This window comes from Macaca thibetana, chromosome 3, assembly GCF_024542745.1.
Source record: "Macaca thibetana thibetana isolate TM-01 chromosome 3, ASM2454274v1, whole genome shotgun sequence".
Taxonomy (NCBI): domain Eukaryota; kingdom Metazoa; phylum Chordata; class Mammalia; order Primates; family Cercopithecidae; genus Macaca; species Macaca thibetana.
This window is the reverse complement of record NC_065580.1, coordinates 60,104,273-60,125,857: the sequence shown is the minus strand read 5'-3', so window position 1 is coordinate 60,125,857 and position 21,585 is coordinate 60,104,273. Positions and strand designations below refer to the sequence as shown.

The 21,585-nt window shown below is 34.5% G+C and overlaps 1 protein-coding gene across 1 annotated transcript in view; it reads left to right on the top strand.

Annotated features, from left to right (window-relative positions):
* Nucleotides 1-21,585, top strand: part of SEMA3C (semaphorin 3C) — a 179,290-nt gene that overhangs the window by 90,788 nt on the left and 66,917 nt on the right. Inside the window, exons 3-6 of the mRNA XM_050785237.1 lie at nucleotides 1,374-1,534; nucleotides 2,602-2,664; nucleotides 11,735-11,854; nucleotides 19,676-19,766. Coding sequence (XP_050641194.1) covers nucleotides 1,374-1,534; nucleotides 2,602-2,664; nucleotides 11,735-11,854; nucleotides 19,676-19,766 — 435 coding nt within the window. The remainder of the gene's footprint in view (nucleotides 1-1,373; nucleotides 1,535-2,601; nucleotides 2,665-11,734; nucleotides 11,855-19,675; nucleotides 19,767-21,585) is intronic.

Sequence of the window (21,585 nt, the reverse complement as noted above, 5' to 3'; positions counted from 1 at the left end):
TGTGCCCAGAAAATAGGTTAAATTTGTGACTTCCGTATCTTCTCATATGGGCTATGGCCCAAGTACTCATGGAATATAGTCCATGACTTTCTATAAGAATTTGTGTCATTTTAATTTCGGTTTAAGTCAAACTGCAGCTCTATCAAAATTTTTAGAAATGTGTTTGTAATTCAACGCCTAAAAATCTAGGAACAGTTCATCATGGAAGCAGTAGTCTCAAAAAGCAGTCTCTTTCTTAGAGTTTGTCATTCTTCAGATTATAATCAAAAGAACAAAGAAATCCTGAACCATTTGAATAGAAAGGTCTAAAGTTCCACTCCTTCAGAGGAGCATTTTGACTGAAGAATGTATCATGAATGTCACGATACATTCATTACCTTCAAAGGCACTTAGGCAATGTGAAAGAAGCTAAATGAGTGAGTGAGTCACTAACCATTGAGGATACTGAAAATATGAACATTTAGATACCTGAAAATTCATATATTTTCGTTAGATATATGCATAGTTATTCTGCTAAAAATAACATTGCCTCTTGAAAGTACATCTACTTTCAAGTAATTTATAGAAAAAACAAGTTGGACTAATTAGAATTATGTTGGGATGTAAGACAAATATTTGTAGTAGGAAATAGCAATCCTAAAATGATGAATAAATAGAGTCCAAGAATAAAACATTAATAGAGCATAAGAAGACAATCACACTGCTATTGGTTTTGTTTTCTGTTCAGTCTGCTCACTGTATTTTTTTTTTTTTGGTTGTTTAACTTAACTTGTTTTAAGTTGATGATGTCCAGTAATAAAACAGAATTGAGATTATTGCAAACATGACTGATTTTGTAATCACATATTATTACCATAAACTTTAACATTGCACTTACTGACTTATGTTTTACTTCAGCATAAATATAATGAATTAAAATGTCCATTAGCATAACTTTTTTTTGGGAGGGGGGCAGGGTCTCTCACTCTCTTGCCAGAGCTGATGTGCAGCAGCACGATCATAGCTCACTGCAGCCTCGAATTCCTGCGCTCAAGAGATCCTCCCACCTCAGTCTCCAAAGTATTCGGGACTACAGGCACACACCACCATGCCCAGTTAATTTTTCAAAAAAAATTTTGTAGAGACAAGGTCTCACTATGTTGCTTAGGCTGGCCTTGAACCCCTGGCCTCAGGTGACCATTGTACCTTTGCCTCCCAAAATGCTGAGATTACAGGAAACTAGCCCGTAACTCTATTTTAAAATTAATTTCTTACTGTAGAAGGAAATGTACCTTGACTTTTTCTGGTAAATATTTGCATAATGGTTTTTATTAAAATAATAGAATTATAGAACAAGGATGCTCCATCTATACTTGTGCTGTTCACTCTTTCAGAACTTCGAGAAACCAAGACCTCTGAATACTTCAGCCTTTCCCACTACCCTTTAGACTACAGGATTTTATTAATGGATGAAGATCAGGACCGGATATATGTGGGAAGCAAAGATCATATTCTTTCCCTGAATATTAACAATATAAGTCAAGAACCTTTGAGTGTAAGTTTATCCTTTTCACGAGGCCAGTGTCCACCTTTTGAGTGTCTCTTTTTTAAAAAGCATTAAGTAAAAAATAATATGCATTTTATTAGAGCAATAGAAAATACTGGTCCCATGTTACTATGAAAGTTAGTATTTTTTCATGGACTGAAAAGATACTAAGTTCAGTTCTCCTCGTCTAGTTCCATAGTTTTTAACAATTCAAAACCCGGAGCTAACTGAGAAAATACCACCTGTGTGTAAGAAAGAAAAAAGGGAGTGTAGAGTAGTGCATGAAAGAAATGGTCAGAGAAAAGGAAGATCTACTTTGTCATCTCCATGTAACCCATGAAGGGCCTGAAAGGAAAACAGCTATTAAATACGTTGTTACTTGATCCAGTGTGGCCTATATTTATCATTCTATTTCACAAGGAAATAAAATTGAGCTTCACTGGAGTAAAGAAATACAAGTAGATTAATTATAAATTTATTACAACAAGGAGACTTCCGCATTTGCGGAAGTGTTAACATAGGCAATGGACTGACAACTAAATTAATGATTATTGCCAGACTGGACCCAAGGCTGCAACTACTTCGAATACTAGCACAGTATTTCAGAGAGAGAGAGAGAATCTCTTGGATTTCATCCAAGTTATTTTAGCTATTGAAGTACCTAGGGGCCCATCTTATGTAAATCTAGCCTGGCTGTGTGATTTACCAAAAATAATATTAACTGAGAAAGAGATGTAAATGTAAATTTACTGTCATATAAGCAGTTAGGAAAAGTGTACGTCAGAAGGAGTGAAAAATTATATCGTTCACATTTATGTTAATAATTGTTTTAATATACAATCAGTAAATGAACATACGTTATTGAAAAGCATTTGTGAAAGGAAACACTGATGGAAGAAATAAAAAGTAATTGTAATTGTTAAACTAATAGAATATTAATGAATTCATAAAAAGAATTTTAAAGTTTTAGTATAGGATCACCTTAAATAAATCTGTTAACAAAAAGTAAATGAAGAGTACTGGGCTGTCATACGTCCAAGTGAGATTATGCAACCTTTATTTTTCTTTCTGAGCAGGTTTTCTGGCCAGCATCTACAATCAAAGTTGAAGAATGCAAAATGGCTGGCAAAGATCCCACAGTAAGTGTTTTTTTTTTAAAAAAAAAAAAACCCACTAACTTAAATATTTGGTTTTCGAATCCATGTACTTTGAGGGAAGCCAAAAATGAGACAAAGGATGGTGGTGTTTTAAATTTTGGGCTGGACACAGGCTAAACACCTAAACATTGAGGAGACTGGAACTCTCGGGCTCTCTGTCACTTCAGAATTCCTAACTGGACAAAAATTGCTTGCCTTGCTTTCATTATTTCATTCAGATACATTTCATGATGGATTTCAGTAATAACCTCTGTTCCTAGTGGATCCAACCTGCAGAATTCTCAGCAGGCTCCTGAAACGATGATAATGCAAGTGTCTGGAGCAGCTCCCAGATACCCTGTGGGCTTTTCCAAACAAAGATTCTTGGCAAAAGGGTAGTGGTTAGCCAGCAAATTCCGTAAATATAAATCACCGGTGATAAATGGTACCTCTGTTAATTAAAAATAGCCACAGAAACAGCAATAGAGACAGATACAAGTATCAATAAATATTCAGTATGCAACGCTTGTGCAAATTGTATTCCTCTAGTTGAGATTCAAAATAAAGAATCAAGGAAGAAATCTATATTAATTTCTACAAATGACTGCTGAAAGTAGTACATTGTTATTCTTGAATATTCTAAAACAATACGTGGAGCAGATCTTTAATGTGTACACGTCATTTAATGTTTATAAGGGAGCGTATATGTCATCTCACCATTTTGCCTCAAATAATGAAAATGTAATAGAACCAAGCATCAAAATCACCCTCTCTTTCAAAAATAGTTTGGTCAAGAGGTTTCTTTCTTCATTCATTCCTTCCATTATTTGCTAAATAAATACTGATTCAGCACCTGTTATATATCTAGCACGGAGCTAGTTGCTAAAGACATAGTTGGTGCAAAGACAGAAATAGTTCTAACTCCAGTCAACTTTATTATCTTGTTAGAAAAGTCAGCCATAATCAAATGAGCATGGAAATACAAACTAATTTAGAAATAAGCTAGAAATATGGTAATCGGGTGGACAGACTAGTCAGTATATACACATACATTCAGGTCTCAGGTCATAACAAGTAATAGACCACCTTAGGGTTAAAAAAATGTTGACTAATCATTTATTTTGTGGTAGGGTCAAGAGATACTGATTTCAGAAGTGAAGACTGTGCCCTGAGTCTTGGAAGTAGAGATGGATCAGACAAGACCAAACATGGGAAAAATACTAATCCTGTGGAAAGTGGAAATATGGGATTGAGGAAATGAAACGTTTATTTTCATTGACTCCTAACAGCCCCAGGTGTAAAGTTGCAAAAATTTTTGGCTGAAGGCAGGGCCATGGAAGACTCTGGAGGGTAGGATATCTGGCCTTAACTAAAGGGTTCTTGGAGTGATTTATCCAATAAGAAAAATTTAAAAGTGAGCAGGAGAAATTTGCAGGGGCATATCTGCTATCCAAGGGACCTGTTAGACCACAATCTTGGGGGGAAAATCCAGAAAAATGTAGAAAAAACACTTACATATATTACAACGATGTTCCAGGAAACTAATGGTAGAATGAAGCATAATGTTGCAGAGAATGATGTTTTGTCCCCTGAGGCTATTATTTTAATAATTGTGAATGAATTAAACTATTTTCTTTTCTCTCTAATGGGATTTTTTCCCATTGATGTGTGTCTGATCATGCCTTGCCTTTTGCCACAATAATATCCCGTGGCTGTAGTTCCTGAATTTCATTGTCCTTTGTTCAAAATGATTTGCAATTCCCATTCATAAGAACTGCCACAGGCAGAATGTGCAGAATTTAGGTACCTTTGTACCTTCTATTTCCAAAAATTGCTGTTGAGTTTCTGAAGATTCTTAGACAAGTCATTTGGTTTCTGCTTCCTTTGTCAAAATAGAAACCCTGAGGTTTTTGTTTTGCTTTTTGACAATTAAAAGTTATTAGATAAAAATCTTCAATACATGCTGACATTTTCCCATAGTTTTGTCATGCTGTAATTTGTTGATATTTTTAATTTCTACTATAAGGCCAGTTGTTTTACACAAGGGAAATACCTAATGGAGTGCTCTTTCCTAGGTATTTTTAGGGCTCGGCCGGACAGGTTTTGTTTGTCCATATAATATTGTTGAGTCCTGGGAAACACTAATCAAAAAAATACATGGTTGGTCTATGCAAGAAAATAATGTCTGACAAATCCGTCTCATTTCATACATGTGAAGTACTTACAGAAGTGTCCTTTACTTAGACTCTGGGGAAAAAAAGGCCTGTGGTAGAAAAATAATGTGAAATAGATCTTTGGAAGTTCTGTAGAACAACCTATCCTCCTTTCATTTCTCAATGAAACCACATACTTAAGAACTTTTTAAAACTTGGAATAAATATTATCTAATAACCTAATACTTTTAAAACACAGGAATCGATTATTTTAATTTGCACAAATTATTTAGTTGTTGTGAAGAAGCTGGAGGTGAGTTAGATGGAGTCCTTACATTTAAGTCTTCATAACGTACTGGAGATGATGAGATGTATATACAATAATATTCAGAAAAAATACCCAACATTTAATGGAACAGGCCAGGTCTTCTTGTAAGTGCTTTATTTTAATCCTCATAACAATGCTACAAGGTGGGCATTATTGTCACCACCTGTATTTTTAAGATAAAATACCTGCATTACTAAGAAAGCGAGACACTGAAGCTGTGCTGCTGTGAAGTGGGACGGTCTTTGTCTAAGTCACACGCAACTCTGGATTCTGTACTCTTAGCCACTAATACATGCTACCCTACCAGAGAGAAAATGATAAATGCTAAGGGATACCCACAAAGCACATCTGGGATATTTAGGAAAGGTTTGATAGATTTTGTGGTAATCATATTAGAACTTGTTAACCTTTTATTTCAATGGTATTGAAATTCGAACAAGTTGTACCCTCTCTCTCTTCCAGTGTTTGATATGTGCTACATGATGTTGATTCTCTTGTCCTTCAATAATCTTCCCGTGTTTTCAGCCTGGGAAACATCTACTCACCCCTTCAGGTCACAGTGCATACAAGCATGGGAAATCGTTGCAACTGATTGTCAGGGCTTGAGGGTAGGACACAGTAGATGCTGAGTTTATTAATGCTTTTAGATTAATTATGTTTGTAGCACATTTATTATGCATATATTTTAGAGGTATATTTTCATTAAGCTAAAACTTTCTGCTTTTAGCTCTGTTAATCATCTAAGCAGAACATAAAGTGGTAGCAATTAATATCCATACTACTATAACAACTGAAAGCAAAAATAAAACAAGAATTAAGCATCCCTTAATCCTTCAGATTTTTTGGTTGTATCAAATTTTAATTGACATTATAACAAGATAACAATTATTAGAAGAAAATTTAATGTGATTTAACATTTGATCTTAGGTAATAATATAGCATAATTCTGTAATAAACTAACGTTTTTAAAGAAAATAAATTTTCATGGTGGGAATATAGCTAATTTTCTGCCTCAGCTAAAAAGAATATAACCTACTTCCCATTTCTCTTCCTGCCACTGCATACTCACATTCCTACATGCTCCATTTATTTCTAAATGCTAATATTTTATTCATACTCTAAATAAATTGAGGTTAAACAATAGCACATGCTGTCAAACATATCCATGAGATAGGGCTTAATGAATGTACTATGTAAATACTATAGGAGACAGTTGAAAAATTAAGTAGGATTATATATATTTAGATATATATACATTACATGCACATGGTGTCAAACTTGATTTATTAGTTGTAGAATATCAGTTTCCCTATTTCTGTGACCATACAATCCTAAGCTCCTAAAAAATACATTTTCTTTATCAAAATACCTTGATTAATTTCCCTAGACCAAGAAGGTACAGACCAAGAAGAATAAAGTATGAAGTATATTTATGTCATTGCAGAGTATAGGCCATGATGAGTCAATATTTTTAAAGGCCTGTTCACCTGTGCTCCAGGATATATTTTTAAAACATATATTTTTATATTATAAAAGTAATATATTTTCAATATAACAATCTTTGAAGACCTAGAAAAGTACATAGAAAGCAACAGAAAATAAACCATCTCTTATTAGCTCTTCGACCTTGGAAACTTAAACTTTCTGTGCATCTTGGTTTTCTTATCTGTGAAATGTGCTAATCTGTAGCACTTAACCTTATTGGGTTGTTAAGAGGATTGATGAGTTAATATTTGCAGAGAGCTTAGAGCAGTGCATAGTACGTAGTTAATGCTGTATCACTGTTAAAGAAAGTAAATTGCACTACTGAAACATAATCACTCTTAACAATTCAGGGTATATTCTTCCAGGATTTTGTTATATAGACATAAATGTTTATAAAAAATAGAATTTTATTATATGCTGTATAATGTTAGCAGCCTTATATTTCATTAACATTGTGCCAGGAAATCATTTCAAAAGAGAATTAAACAATGAAAAGAGAGCATCCATGGTATTTATTTCCACTGAAGTCTCTAAGGCTTCATTCATACTCCAGACTTTTTGTGGATTTTTACTGTGGTCAGGACCTGCATTAAGCTTTATGCAGGACAGATGCCCTGACCATTTCACTGGGTTTATAGACAATATCAATTTTAAAATGCAAATAAAACAAATCTAATATTGGACAGTTGGATGTGTTTATTATGTTCCAGATACTATTTCTACTGCTTTATTAATATATTGTCCACAACAAGTATTACCATTGCCATTTTAGAAATGCAAAGATTGAAGCATCCAGAGGCCAAGTAACTGTCTTCAGTTCTGAAAGCTAGTAAAAGATGAAGCCAAAGTTTAAACCGAGGTCATCTGGCTCTGAGACCTGCATACTTAAATCTACTCGGTCTTCTCTGCAATACTCTCTAGTGCCTATCTGAAGACTATGGCAGGATGGCAGACCAACTGTAATTACACCTTTCTTGATTTCATCACACAGTTATCCTGTAACCCTTCTAGGCACTAGTCTGCAAGTAAATCTTGCACTCTCATGTCTCTGTTTTCTGTTCATGCTATTTTTTTTGTTGAAATGTTCTTTCCTTATTATGCTTTTGCCTGTGAAAATCTCTAAATTATTCTGCAAGACTCAGCTCAAATGTCACCTCTACTCAAATCTTTACTCCAGATCAGCATTATTTAATGTCTTTCTTTCCTTCTACAATACATTTTTAAAAATACAGTCCTATTGCAGTATCTACCACAGTCTGATACATTATGCTCTCCTTTCTCTAAAAGCATGTGTTGGTTGAGTCTATTCATTCCAGTGTTGCTAGTACCATATACAGTGCCTTGCGTAGAATGACTTCAGCACATATTTGCAGGATGGAATTGACACTATTGCAGCAGTTTAGGTCAGAAACGAAGGCAGCACAATGGAAATGGAAAGGACCGAGATAATAATTTTCAATAATTAACTCATCTGAATTGTTTTTCCTTTTGTAGTCTTGTGTGTGGGGAGGGGTAGGGAGCACACTGAGCAACAGATAGTGTGGGAATCTGTTCATTGCTAATCAGATTCCTATAGAAAAGCTGCACAGTGGAGAGTGGCTGTGGTTCAAGTCCCAGTTTAGTTACTTATTAAAACTAGAACTCTTTATTTAACCTCTCTGGGACTCAATTTCCTCATCACTAAAATGGAGTAGTAATAAATTGGTGCATTGTTATGAGAATTAAACAATCTACATGAAAGGATTAAGAGCTCTGTGAATATTAATAAATGTTATAAAAACTAAAAAGTTATATCAGTATTAACTTATAAAAACAACTGTGCATCCTGGCTAACGTGATGAAACCCCGTCTCTACTAAAAACACAAAAAATTAGCCGGGTGTGGTGGCACATGCCTGTAGTCCCAGCTCCTCAGGATGTACAGGAGAATCGCTTGAACTCAGGAAGCGGAGGTTGCAGTGAGCCGAGATTGTGCCACTGCACTCCAGCCTGGGCAGCAGAGACATTCAGTTCCCCACCCCAACCCCCGCAGGAAACAACTGTGGACTTCTCATCCAATGACCAATTATAAAGCAGCTAAAAGTACAGGATTCAGTGTTAGAGATGTATGTGTTTGTAAATCTGCTTTAGTTACTACCTATATGATCTCAGACAGGTTATTTTTTTAAAAAGCTCTACAGTTTATTTTTCCAAAAGGAACTGAGTTACGGTAAAAACCTGAATGAATATGGTAAAAACCTTACAGTGCCTAAGTAGCATACAGTAAGTTTTAAATAAATGTCTGCTCTAAAGGTAAAAATCAAACTTTCTGAAGGTAAAAATAAAAGGTAAAACATACAATATGATTATTTCATAGTCTAGGATATAATAAACTCTAAATAAATATTAGTCATAATAAGCAGATAGATACATGAAATGAGTATAGTGCATTTGAAATATAAAAGAGATGTTATTGACTTCTTTCATTTTACCAATACCAGTAATTCGTGAAAGTACATTGACATCCATAAGACCCAAGATGAGAGAGACATAACCTGTTATTAAAGGAATTGGATTGAATTATTTATATCTTATGGGGAAATATTGAAATATTGTATACAGAATCCCAGAATGACTAAACTTGAATGTGAAAAAATATGCATGCGTCTCATTCCTCATAGATTCCCTTTACATAGACACATTATAAACACACCATATTTCATCTGTGCTTTTTCTTCGGAAACATGTTATCTGTAGTTATGTAATCAATTTCCAGATACCTCTATAAACAGGTGTCAAGAAATGACACTGTGTATTTAACAAAAGTCCTTAATGATTTAAAAATAAAGTATATGGTCTAGTCTGTAAGGATTAATTTCTTTGACTACAGAATTAATGATTGATTATTTAATAATAAAAATGTATCATAGAAACACCTGTATAAAATTACTGCATAAGAAAAGAAGTATATATTTGCTGGCAAGTAATAATGAACATAAAAGGAAAAATGATGGAAAATGTAAAATAATATTGATTTTAATTTTAACTTCTATTTTAGCAATGTTTATTTTGTTTTAGTTTTTCAATAATTTAAATAATAGATACGCTTTATTAAAAAATAGGAGAGGCTGGGCGTGGTGGCTCACACCTGTAATCTCAGCACTTTGGGAGGCAAGGCGAGTGGATCATGAGGTCAGGAGATCAAGACCATCCTGGCTAACATGGTGAAACCCCATCTCTACTAAAAACACACACACACAAAAATTAGCCGGGCATGGTGGCACATGCCCGTAATCCTAGCTACTCAGGAGGCTGAGGCAGGAGAATCACTTGAACCCGGGAGGCGGAGGTTGCAGTGAGCTGAGATCGCGCCACTGCCCTCCAGCCTGAGCAACAGAACAAGACTCTGTCTCAAAAAAAAAAAAAAAAAAAAAAAAAAAAAAAAAAGGAGCATACATGGTACCTAGCAGGGGGAAAAGCAAAATATATTTTCTGACCACCCAGGCCACCCAGGGAAAAATTACTGTTAACTTTTGATACGTTTCTTTATAGTTTTTAATAAAAATACTGTCTCTAATATACAATCATTTTATTATGTTCTTTGAGAGAAAAATGACTTCGTGAAGTCATTCAGTCTCAGGCTTGATTGAATTATAGTCAGCAAAGGATAGTGAAGCTAGTAACTGGAACATTCAGTGGTTAATTTAGTCACAGAGATGTGTATCTAGTGCTGACTATGTTTCTGTGCTCCTGCAAGGTCACAGTCAATTGAGAATTGCAATAATTATTTTATTTCATTGGGTGAATAAATGACAGCCTTGCTTTTACTTGAACTGGGAGCAAGTAAGAAAGGAGTTTCTATGAGAGAAGAAGGGAATATTTTAGGGGATCCAGGGCAAAGAGAATGATTATGTCATTCCTCATAGAAGGCAGTCATTATGCTGGCATTTTGTTGGAGATTAGTTTTATTTAGTTTTATTTGCCAGTTCTTAAGGTGAATAGTGTTTGCCATTGTGTACTAATGGTAATATGGAACTTGTATAGGCACAGGTGCATTCAGAACACGTTTATATAATGTGTGTGTGTTTATTGTTTTAAGGAAAACTTGAGAAAAAATAACTTCTATGTGTTAATTTGTAAACTTTCTCAGGTAAATAATATGTTTATAAAGTTTCAGGACGTAAAAATTTAGACAGTGTTGTAATATGAGAATAATGAAATAGAGCATTTTACTTACTATCTGCCGTGCACTATATTTCTCTTGAAATAAATCAGTGGAATAAACCATGTTGTTATTTTAATATTTCTGGAAATACATCTTTTAACAATAAAAAAATGGAGCAGAAAGGAAAATGTATAGCAAAGTATTGGCAAACAATATTTGCATTGACATGTATAAATTTGAGATCATTTTCAAATGAAGTATTAGAATTAGTCCAGATTAAAACAGAAATAGAAAAAGCAGGGCACGTATGACAACTTTGTTCAGTTGCATTCTACAAGCGTAGAGATTTTTGTGTTTTTCTCAGTAAGGATGCCCAGAGAATTTGATTATACCCTGTCAAATAGTAGGTAATCAGTAAATATTTGTTGAGCGACTGTTCCTGTAATAATGTTTTGACTATTCCTGAACCACTGTTTTCCTTCAGTTGCACCAAATCTTAGTATTTGATTTGGTACTTCTACAAGTTAGATAAGTATTCTCAAATTACCTTGAAGAGGTGCAAATATATTAATAGTTTCCCAAAGATATGGCCTAATATAAACCTGTCCAACCTGTGACCTACGGGCCTCATGTAACCCAGGACAGCTTTGAATGTGGCCCAACACAAATTCGTAAATTTTCTTAAAACATGAGATTTTTTTTTTTTGCGATTTTTTTTTTTTTTTTTTTTTTTTTAGCTCGTCAGCTATTGCTAGGGTTAGTGTATTTTATGCGTGGCCCAAGACAATTCTTCTTCCAGTATGGCCTAGGGAAGCCAAAAGATTGGACACCCCTGGACTAATAACATCAAAAGTTTATGTCACCTCATTGTTACCTATCATACACGATCTCAGGTTAACATAGCTAACTGAAATAACAGTGAAAATCATTGAGTTACTAACTGCTTATTTACTGATTCTTTTAGCACGGCTGTGGGAACTTTGTCCGTGTAATTCAGACTTTCAATCGTACACATTTATATGTCTGTGGGAGTGGTGCTTTCAGTCCCGTCTGTACTTACTTGAACAGAGGGAGGAGATCAGAGGTAAGCGTAACTATTTAACATTCTTAGTTTTGATATTAGTGTCAAGGATTTTTGAAACTGTGTTTTAGAGTAAAGACTTGGAAATATCAATATTCATAAATATTTTCATGCCCTTTAAACATAAAGTATATTACATATTTTCCTGTCCGCCAAGTTACTTGAAGTATCACCTTTTGCCTTCAGCTAAAAATGTGTATATATTTTTGTGTGTATTATAAATATGTAAATATATATATATACTTTTAGTTGGACACAACTATATATATATAGTTTTAGTGTATATGTATATATTTTTAGTATATATTTGTAAAGCTGTAAAAGATAAAAGAAAAATGTTATAGTTTCAAGATAACTTGAATGTAATACAGTGATATTTGCTCCAAATTATAGAAATATTGTAGCATAAACTTAACCTTCTCAAATCTAGTATAATTTCTTGTCTTTCAAATTCAATAAAACTTTATAAATGTATATCTGTAAAAGATGTATAAAGCAGGATGCCAAGTATCTGCTGAAAAGAACTTGATGTAATTAACAAATCATACTTTTATCTTAGACCAACATCATCCTACATTAGGCTATTCCAGCCTTATTCTTACATTAGTTAGAGTGATATGGGGTATTATGATACGATGTTTGCTGCACACTAGTCAAATATATACCTAATGTATAGTCGAATATGAGGCTGGTTGAACTTCACCTGTGCTACTTAAGCTTTTGTTATCCCAGTCCACAGCTGTTGACTAAGGAAAGTACATTACACCGAGAGAGTTTCTACTCATTCTTTTAGTCAAACATCTTGTTTTACTTAATATAATTATTTTAAAAACTGAATTTTTTTTTTTTTTTTTTTTTTTTTTTTTTGAGATGGAGTTTTGCTCAGTCGCCCAGGCTGGAGTGCAATGGCGCGATCTCGGCTCACTGCAAGCTCCGCCTCCTGGGTTCACGCCATTCTCCTGCCTCAGCCTCCCAAGTAGCTGGGACTATAGGCATCTGCCACCACGCCCAGCTAATTTTTTGTATTTTTAGTAGAGACGGGGTTTCACTATGTTAACCAGGATGGTCTTGATCTCCTGACCTTATGATCCACCCGCCTCGGCTTCCCAAAGTGCTGGGATTACAGGCATGAGCCACCACGCCTGGCCAAAAACTGAATTTTCAAACTTGGTTTGGCTTTATTATGCAACTTAAATATAGAAAGTCCAGTTTTTAAATAATATTTTAATTTGATTTTTTAGATTAGAATTTTGCAAAAAATAAATATGACTACTGATCTAAAGCTTATTTTCCTTTAACAACAGTTAATCTATTTTAGTACTAATGACTGAACAATGATGCTTTTTTAAGTTGTTTTTCAGACATGTAATTTATACATAAGTATGTTTTAATGAATAAGAAGTCACTTAAAAATAATTATAATTTGACCCCAAAATGAGACATTTTTAATGTGGTTCAAGATGTTATGAAATATTAAAATTCTTACAAGGAAAGTAAAGTTATGCTTTTTGGAAGAATACAGTTGGCTGCATTGAACTTGTCATTAAAACCACATGCCTGTGATCAATTGATTAAATAAACTACTGCCTCAGACGTCTGCAATCTGTCAGACACTTCCCTGAAGTCTGTGCAGTCACTGTACAGGCCAACAATAGCATAGCCATTTTCAGAGCACACATTTCAAATAAAATTATTTTCCCATGTACGAATTGCCCACTATGCACTTCAAGGCGTAATTGGAAATTCTGTCCAAAAAAATAATCTCCTTTGGAAAACCAGCATGGAATACATTTTAATCACTTTGCTAAATAAGAACTACTTTAGTCTCACTTCAAAAGATATGTTTCAAAAGAGAAGCAGTTTCATTAATGAATCTCTGAAATAATATGTGAACATCTTAAGAGCCAATTTAGGTATGAACAGGGTTATGATTTTTAAGCTTTATAAAATGTAGTCCTTGATAGTTCACTCTAGTCGGAGAATCTCACCATAACGTCACTTTTGTATATTTGTAGTATGAAAACCATAGTGTAAATATAGAACTACACAGTTTAATCAAACAGATAATGGATTTGCTTTCTTTTAGTTTAGGATAAAAGATCTCCTAGCATAAAATGACCATGATGCAGAAAGTTTTATTTTGAGAGAATTCTTCTCTATCACTAACATTGTATTTTGTAATCACCAAAGGTAATAGTTACTGCTGATACTCTTTTATTATTATTGAGAGATGACATTTTTCATCTATTCAACCATAATTTGAAGGTGAACCAAGTTAGGTTGGCAGAGTTATTTTAATTATTCAATTTTATATCTGGGACATTACCTGCCATCTTTCATTGGAGTGTCTTCATAGATATTCATTGGTGTTAGGGGGATATTTGATGAGCCTACTTCGTGTTTGGCACATCACATGCTTTTGTTATATCCCATTTCTCTTTTATTATTTGCAAGACTGATTCAGAGCTTTCTGAGATTTCAACAGTACCCACCTAAAGAGCCTAGAATCCTTGCTACATGAAGACCTAACCCCAGTTCTTCTCCTGTGTCTACTGTCTTTACTCCTTGTCTTCTGTTCCTGGAAAAAGATAAAGCAATACAAGTGAATTATGACTTTAAATGAATGAATAAAACATAAAGCAAAAATGGTGATTGGTTAATTTTGCAATAAATTCTTGGAATATTACCACATCTTATCTTTGATTTCATCAGATGTTTTCATAACATCTGTTTCAATAACTGAATACCAATTAAGCTCCCCCTAAGCTCCCCTGACCCTGACCCTCATCAGGCAGGTAACTTTACCTTAGACTGACCAAGAATATCACGGGTGACCAAGAATGTCATAGGTATGCAAATTATCCTCTATGCTTTTTGAATGAAATTTGCCACCAATCTAGTCTGTTTCAGTATCTTTTGCTAGTATGTTTTCTGTTTTAGAAGAAAAATTATACATTTTCTGTATTAAATTCTTTGATAAATAACCTTCATATTTTACTTTTTTTTTTTTTTTTTTTTTTTTGCCCATTTAAAGAAAGGATTGGGTTTCTTTCCCTTAAAATCCTTTTTTTGGTTCTGTGACTTCTTTTTTCTAATTTCCTCCTTTCTCTTTTACTTCATTACTAAGCTTCTCAGAGTAGGAGGCTGAATTTCTAAGTTTTATGCTCCAGTTCTGTATATCTTTATTCATCCTTTCTAATATTTCACTCCTACACATTAACTGAAACTGTTTGATTAATGGCAGATTCCTCAGTGACCAAGTTGACTCCCTCAATCTGTATCCCCTCTCCTAGAACAATCTATGACATTAAATTCCGCCATTCATGGTCTGTATTTTTCATTGCTTTTATTGACGTCTATGACCATAGGACACTTTGCTATGCCTACTTTTTAATTTTTCACCACCTACTCTCTGTTATTTTCTCTTATTGTTCAATCCAGAAATATTCATTTAATGAGAATAAAAGCAGAATCAAAATCATGTTGAAGCTTAGTCTACTTTAAAGATCATGGTCTTTCTTATATCTCAACAGAGAAGTAAATTGGAACAATCTTTAGCAGAAAATGGCATGAACAGAATTGTGTTGTCACTCGTGTGTTAGGTAACAGATGATTTGTGGCATGGGGAGAAGGGGAGTGGAAAAGTTGTAGGAGATTAGTTTGAGAGTTGACGTAGAAGACCACAAAAGAGATTGTTTTACTCAGGTGATAGCAATGGTGACAGAGAGTATAAAATGGTATAAAGTGTAAAATAGTATAGATGATGTTGATGGATTTGGATATAGAAAAGAAAATGATATAAATGTTGACACTTTCCTTGTTCGTTTGTTATTTTCAGCCTCTTTAATGGTATAGTTGCTATGAACTGAGATGAGAATGAAGAGACCATGTATAGGGTAAAGATTATAAGCCTGAGTTTGGTCTGTTGAATGAGAGATGCCATGGAAAGGTCTAACTAGTGATATCAAGTAGGTGGTTAAATATAAGGCTGAGTATATACATGTGTGAGTCATTGTTTATAAGAGTAACTGGAGCCCAAGAAAAGTATGGATTTAATTATGCAGAGAGGGAGATAAAGTATAGAGTAAAAGAAAAGAATGACTATGATTGAGACTTGAGGGTCTCCTAACTAATGGCCAATTGGAGGAAAATCACCTTACAAACAAGCCTTAAAAGGAGCAGACAGGGCGGAGTGGGGTGGCTCATGTCTGTAATCCCAGCGCTTTAGGAGGCCAAGGCGGGTGGATCACGGGTCAGGAGATAGAGACCATCCTGGCTAACATGGTGAAACCCCGTCTCTACTAAAAATACAAAAAATTAGCCAGGCATAGTGGTGGGTGCCTGTAGTCCCAGCTACTTGGGAGGCTGAGGCAGGAGAATGGCAAGAACCCAGGAGGCGGAGCTTGCAGTGAGCCAAGATCGCAGCCACTGCACTCCAGCCTGGGTGACAGAGCAAGACTCCATCTTAAAAAAATAAAGAGAAACAGACAGAGGAAGGGGGGTAGGGAAAAAAAGACTATGTTGGTTCTGAGAAATAAAAATAAGTCATTGTAAAAACATAGAAGTTTTCAACAATTCCAAGTGCCATTGAGAATTCAAGTAAGATGAGGTCTAAAAAATAAGCACTGAGTTGTGTATCATGATTGTCATTAAAGATCTTATCAATAAGTGTTTCAATGCAAAATTGACATTAGATGCTGAATTAAAGTGGATTGAAAATAAAATGGCAGGTCAGAAAATGGTTATGAGGATGTATGTAATTCCCTGAGAAGTGGGGTTTATAAGGAGAGTAGTATATGGGAGCTGAAGGAGTTGTTTAAATAATGGCATAAAGGCTCCAATTAATAAGATGAAAGTATGTATCAAATAAACGCAAGGAATAATGGAAATCTAAGGTGCCCAAAAAGACAAGACAAGATGAAATCCAAAGCAATGAAATCCGAAGTACTGGCCTCAAAGTAAGAGAACTAGTCTCATGTATTAGTGAATATATCAATATAATACTACATTACTAAATATAATATGGTATTTGTGTGTTTAGTAGTGAGGAATTGAAGATATGCCATTTAAGGGCTTTGCTTTCTCTGCACAGTAGCAATAATATGAGTTGAGAATAAGTTAGGGGGTCAGAAAAATCAGGATTTGACTGTAGTGGCAAAGGCTTGAAATTTTTGATGACAGAACCAGTTGTGATAAGAGAATCTTTGAAAGGCCACTGTACATTGTAGGGGATCCACTTGTGGTTGGTGACCACAAATCTGTAGTGTATTTAATTTACTTTTTTAGGTTACCTTTTACAAAATCTTTAGTAGTTTGGAGGCAAGTATGGAGAATGTAGATAGATGTATTCCTTTGGGGTGTGGATGCAATGAAAAAAGTCATACATTCAAGGAATCGAATGTTGTGTCAAAATTTATTGAAATTAAAAATAGAATCTGGCCAGACACAGTGGCTCATGTCTGTAATCCTAGCACTTTGGGAGGCCAAGGTGGGCAGATCACTTGAGCCCAAGAGTTTTAGACCTGCCCGGGGAACATGGTGAAAGCCCCGTCTCTATAAAAAAAAAAAAGAAAAAAAAAATACAAAAAAATAACCAGGCATGGTTGTGCATCCCTGTAGTCCTAGCTACTCCAGAGGCTGAGGCATGAGAATCGCTTGAACCTGGGATGTGGAGGTTGCCGTAAGCCGAGATTGCACCACTGCACTCCAGCCCAGGAGATAGAGCTAGACCCTGTCTTTAAAAAACAAACAAACAAACAAAAAACATGGAATCTAACCTGTTAACAAAGTGAAAAAGAGAAAAGCCTAATGAACTGGGGAGAAGTAGAGAAGAGTTCTTAGGAGACAAGTCTGAAGAATTATTTCAGGGTACTTGAGATAGTTATTATTAGGATAGACCACGTCTGCTCCTGGTGGTGACAAGATCTACATCTAGAGTGCTGTGTGATGTAGGAGTAGGTCAGTTGAGAGCAAATGGTACCTAAACAACCTCATCCATTCCTGCAAGACGAACTCTCACTTATTTGGTCAAATCGGTCTCCAGCTCTAGAATCACAATAAGGCTTTTTTGTTTGTTTTTCTTCTGGTTTATGATTTTTTTTTTAGTTTAGTCGTTAACATGAATGAAGACCTTTTGGAAATCTGATTCACTAGGAGTCAGGAGACTGAATTCAAATTGTGCTATTATCACCCTTTAGCTACATGGTCTTCTGGACAAGTCATATTTTTTCATCACCTGTAGAGTGACTTCATTGATGAAGATCTTAGGATACTCAGAAAGAACCTTTTTAGGCTAGAGGTCTGTGATTCTTTTTAAGCTTTATTATTCTCTGTTATGTTCAGAGAGGTCCTGCGGTAGTATAGACACTCAGTATAACAACTGTGTACTAGCTTTATTTTTTCAAGGAGTCAAAACTTTAGAATCATCTTTGTTTTCCTGAATATGATCAATTAGAAATTGATTGTGATTGATGATCACATATCTATAGTTGTTTGGATTTACCTTTTTAGGTTCCTTTTACAAAAGTAGTTTGGAGGCACGTATAGAGAATGTAATAGATGTATCCTTTCAGGTGTGGAGGCAATGTGAAAAGGACAACAAGTACAATGAAATTAGAACCACCAAATTACAACTGATTGCCAAGCTCTGTTGATTGCCACTATATAAATTTTCTTACATCTCTGCTGCTCTTACCTTGACCACTGAAAACATGCCATGTCAGATATTACCTTCTAATTCCTGGACTCTTGTAATAGGAAACTAACCAGTTTTCCTGAATGCAGTGTCTGTTTTTATACATTTCATTCCCAGTCTTCCTAGATAAAGGCCAACTTTCTAGAGCAAGGTTTTGATCTTTCCATTTCCACACTCAAAAATATTACTGAGTTCACATTTCTTTCAGGATAACTTTCAAAAGCCTTAGCTTGATAATTAAGATTCCTTATCATCTTATTTGACCTATTAAAATGGTCATTTGTTTTTACTTTGAATTTTAGTAGGGGGCTTGTACTAACTTTATATAAAGAAAAAGGTACATATTTATACTGACAAGATATTTGTTCTTGCTGAGGCTAAAACCATTGAATTTATTGCCCCCAATCTATAGTCTTCTCTCTTCCCTTTTCCTGCTTAACTTTCCTTCTCAGTAGCAAGCACTATCTAACATATTCCATAGTTTAATTATTTATTAGGTTTCTCACTAGGTTATAAATTACTTGAGGACAAAAATTTTGGTGTATTTTATTTACAATATCCCCAGTGTTTAGTCAGTTTCTGGTACATGGCAGATGCTCAGTAAATTTTTGTTAAATAAATTCATGAGTAAATGGCACATTTTAAATCTGAATTATGAATTGTTTTGTTGAATCTTGTACAATGCTTTATATGATAAAATTAAACAGTAAGATAAAATTCTATGTTTTAAAAATCTTAATTATTTTGAAAATATTATAGTCCTTACATAGATTGTTCCTCTATGGACAATTGTCTTCTTTCGGCTGATGTTCAACACATCTAGTTGAGATTTATAATAATACTTGGTTTTCAAGTGATTTTTGCTAATGTCGATTTGAGGAGAACGACTTCTTGGATTAGCCCTCTGGGGAGTGTAATAGAATGAGAGCTAGCCCTGCTGTGGTTAGCTTGTAATTACAGATCAATTCTCCTCATAGTTTTAGCAAATCTTAATATAGTAAATTGGAAGGCATAATAAGCAACCAACTAGAAAGCATATTAATTTTAACGATGCTTTGTTTTACTGATGAACAATTGTCTTCACTAAATAAGTTATTGTTGCCACATTTTAAATTTTATCTACAATAAAGGACCAAGTTTTCATGATTGACTCCAAGTGTGAATCTGGAAAAGGACGCTGCTCTTTCAACCCCAACGTGAACACGGTGTCTGTTATGATCAGTAAGTAGACAATGAAAGAGGGAGGATTAAACATAAAATAACATGGAAAATTAGCTTGACATGGTAGGCCTGTTCTTGATGGTTGTATGGATGATAGTATATGAGTAAAATAATACGAAGAAAGTTGTGAGCTGAGAAATAGAGAATTCAGTTTCTCATTTGTAAGAATAAGATTAATTAATAAGCATGTAACTTTTCATCTATAAATGACAGTTTCGTCATACCTAGAGCAAGCCAAGCATTTTTAAAAGTGTGTATATGTATACTTATATGTTATCATATGTATACTTATATATTATCATAAAGTAGTTTTCAGTGTTTTCTGTAATTGTGTTTGTAGTATTAAGTACACCCACTTTTCCTCATGTTTTAGTATTTTTTCTTTACCTTTCATTATTTTTTATTTGTTTTTAGTTGACAAATAATTGTGTATATTTATAGAATACAATGTGGTGTTTTGATCGATGTATACGTAAAGGAAAAATTCATTCAAGCCAATTGACATATCCATTACCTCACCAACTGATTTTTTTGTGGTGAGAATGTTAAAAATCTATTTTTAAGCAATTTGGAAATATACAATAAATTTTATTTATTGTCACCGTGGTCACTGTGCAGTATAGTAGATCACTAAAATCACATAAAATTTATTCCTTGGATAAACATCTTTTTTTTTTTGCCCCTCCCTCTATCCTCCAGCCCCTAATAATTACCATTCTACCTCTGTTTCTATGAGATCAACTTTTGTAGATTCTACATATAAGTGAGATCATATGTTATTTGTCTTTCTGTGCCTGGCTTATTTCACTTAGTGTAATGTCCTCCAGTTCCATCCATGTTGTTATAAATGACAACATTTCATTCTTTTTTAAGGCTGTATAGTATTCCATTGTGTATATATGTACCACATTTTTAAAAATCCATTCATATGTTGATGAACACTTAGGTTGCTTCCATGTCTTAGCTTTTGTGAATAATGCTGAAATTAACATGGAAGTATAGACAATGAAATATCACCTCACACCTGTTTGAATGGCTGTTATCAAAAAAGACAAATAACAAGTGTTGGGAAGTATATGGAGAAGAAGAAATTGTGTAAATTGTTGGTGGGATTGTAAATTAGTACAGTCATTTTGGGAAATGTTATGAACATTCCCCCAAAAACAAAAAATAGAATCACCATATGATCCAGCATTTCCTCTTCTGGGTATATGTCCAAAGGAATTGAAACCAGTATGTCAAAGAGGTATCTGCACTACTGTGTTTTATTAATCTTTTAGAAATAGTTAAAGGGGTGTTTTTTCAAAGGAAAGATGAACAAAGTGCACGTGTTAGCCAAGTACATTCTCTGGGGATTGTCTAAAAATTGCTATGGCAAAAAGGAGATGGTAATAAAGCTATTTTTTTCATTTTTTCACTTTACACAAAATATCAGTTAAGCCACGTGCCTAATTGCTTAATGATCCACACATTGACAAGTCAATTTTTAAACCTCAGTCATTGAATGGCTTTCCATGACTCACTTAAAAGACATTCTCTTTTGATTAAGACACTTTAAAAATATGCCTGAGTTGGCCTGGAGCAGTGGTTCATGCCTGTAATCCCAGAATTTTGGGAGGCCAGGGTGGGTGGATCACCTAAGGTTGGAAGTTTGAGACCAGCCTGACCAACATGGAGAAACTCTGTCTCTACTAAAAATACAAAAAAATTAGCCAGGCATGGTGGCATGCACCTGTAATCCCAGCTACTTGGGAGGCTGAGGAAGGAGAATCACTTGAACTTGAGAGGCAGAGGTTGCAGTGAGCTGAGATTGTGACAT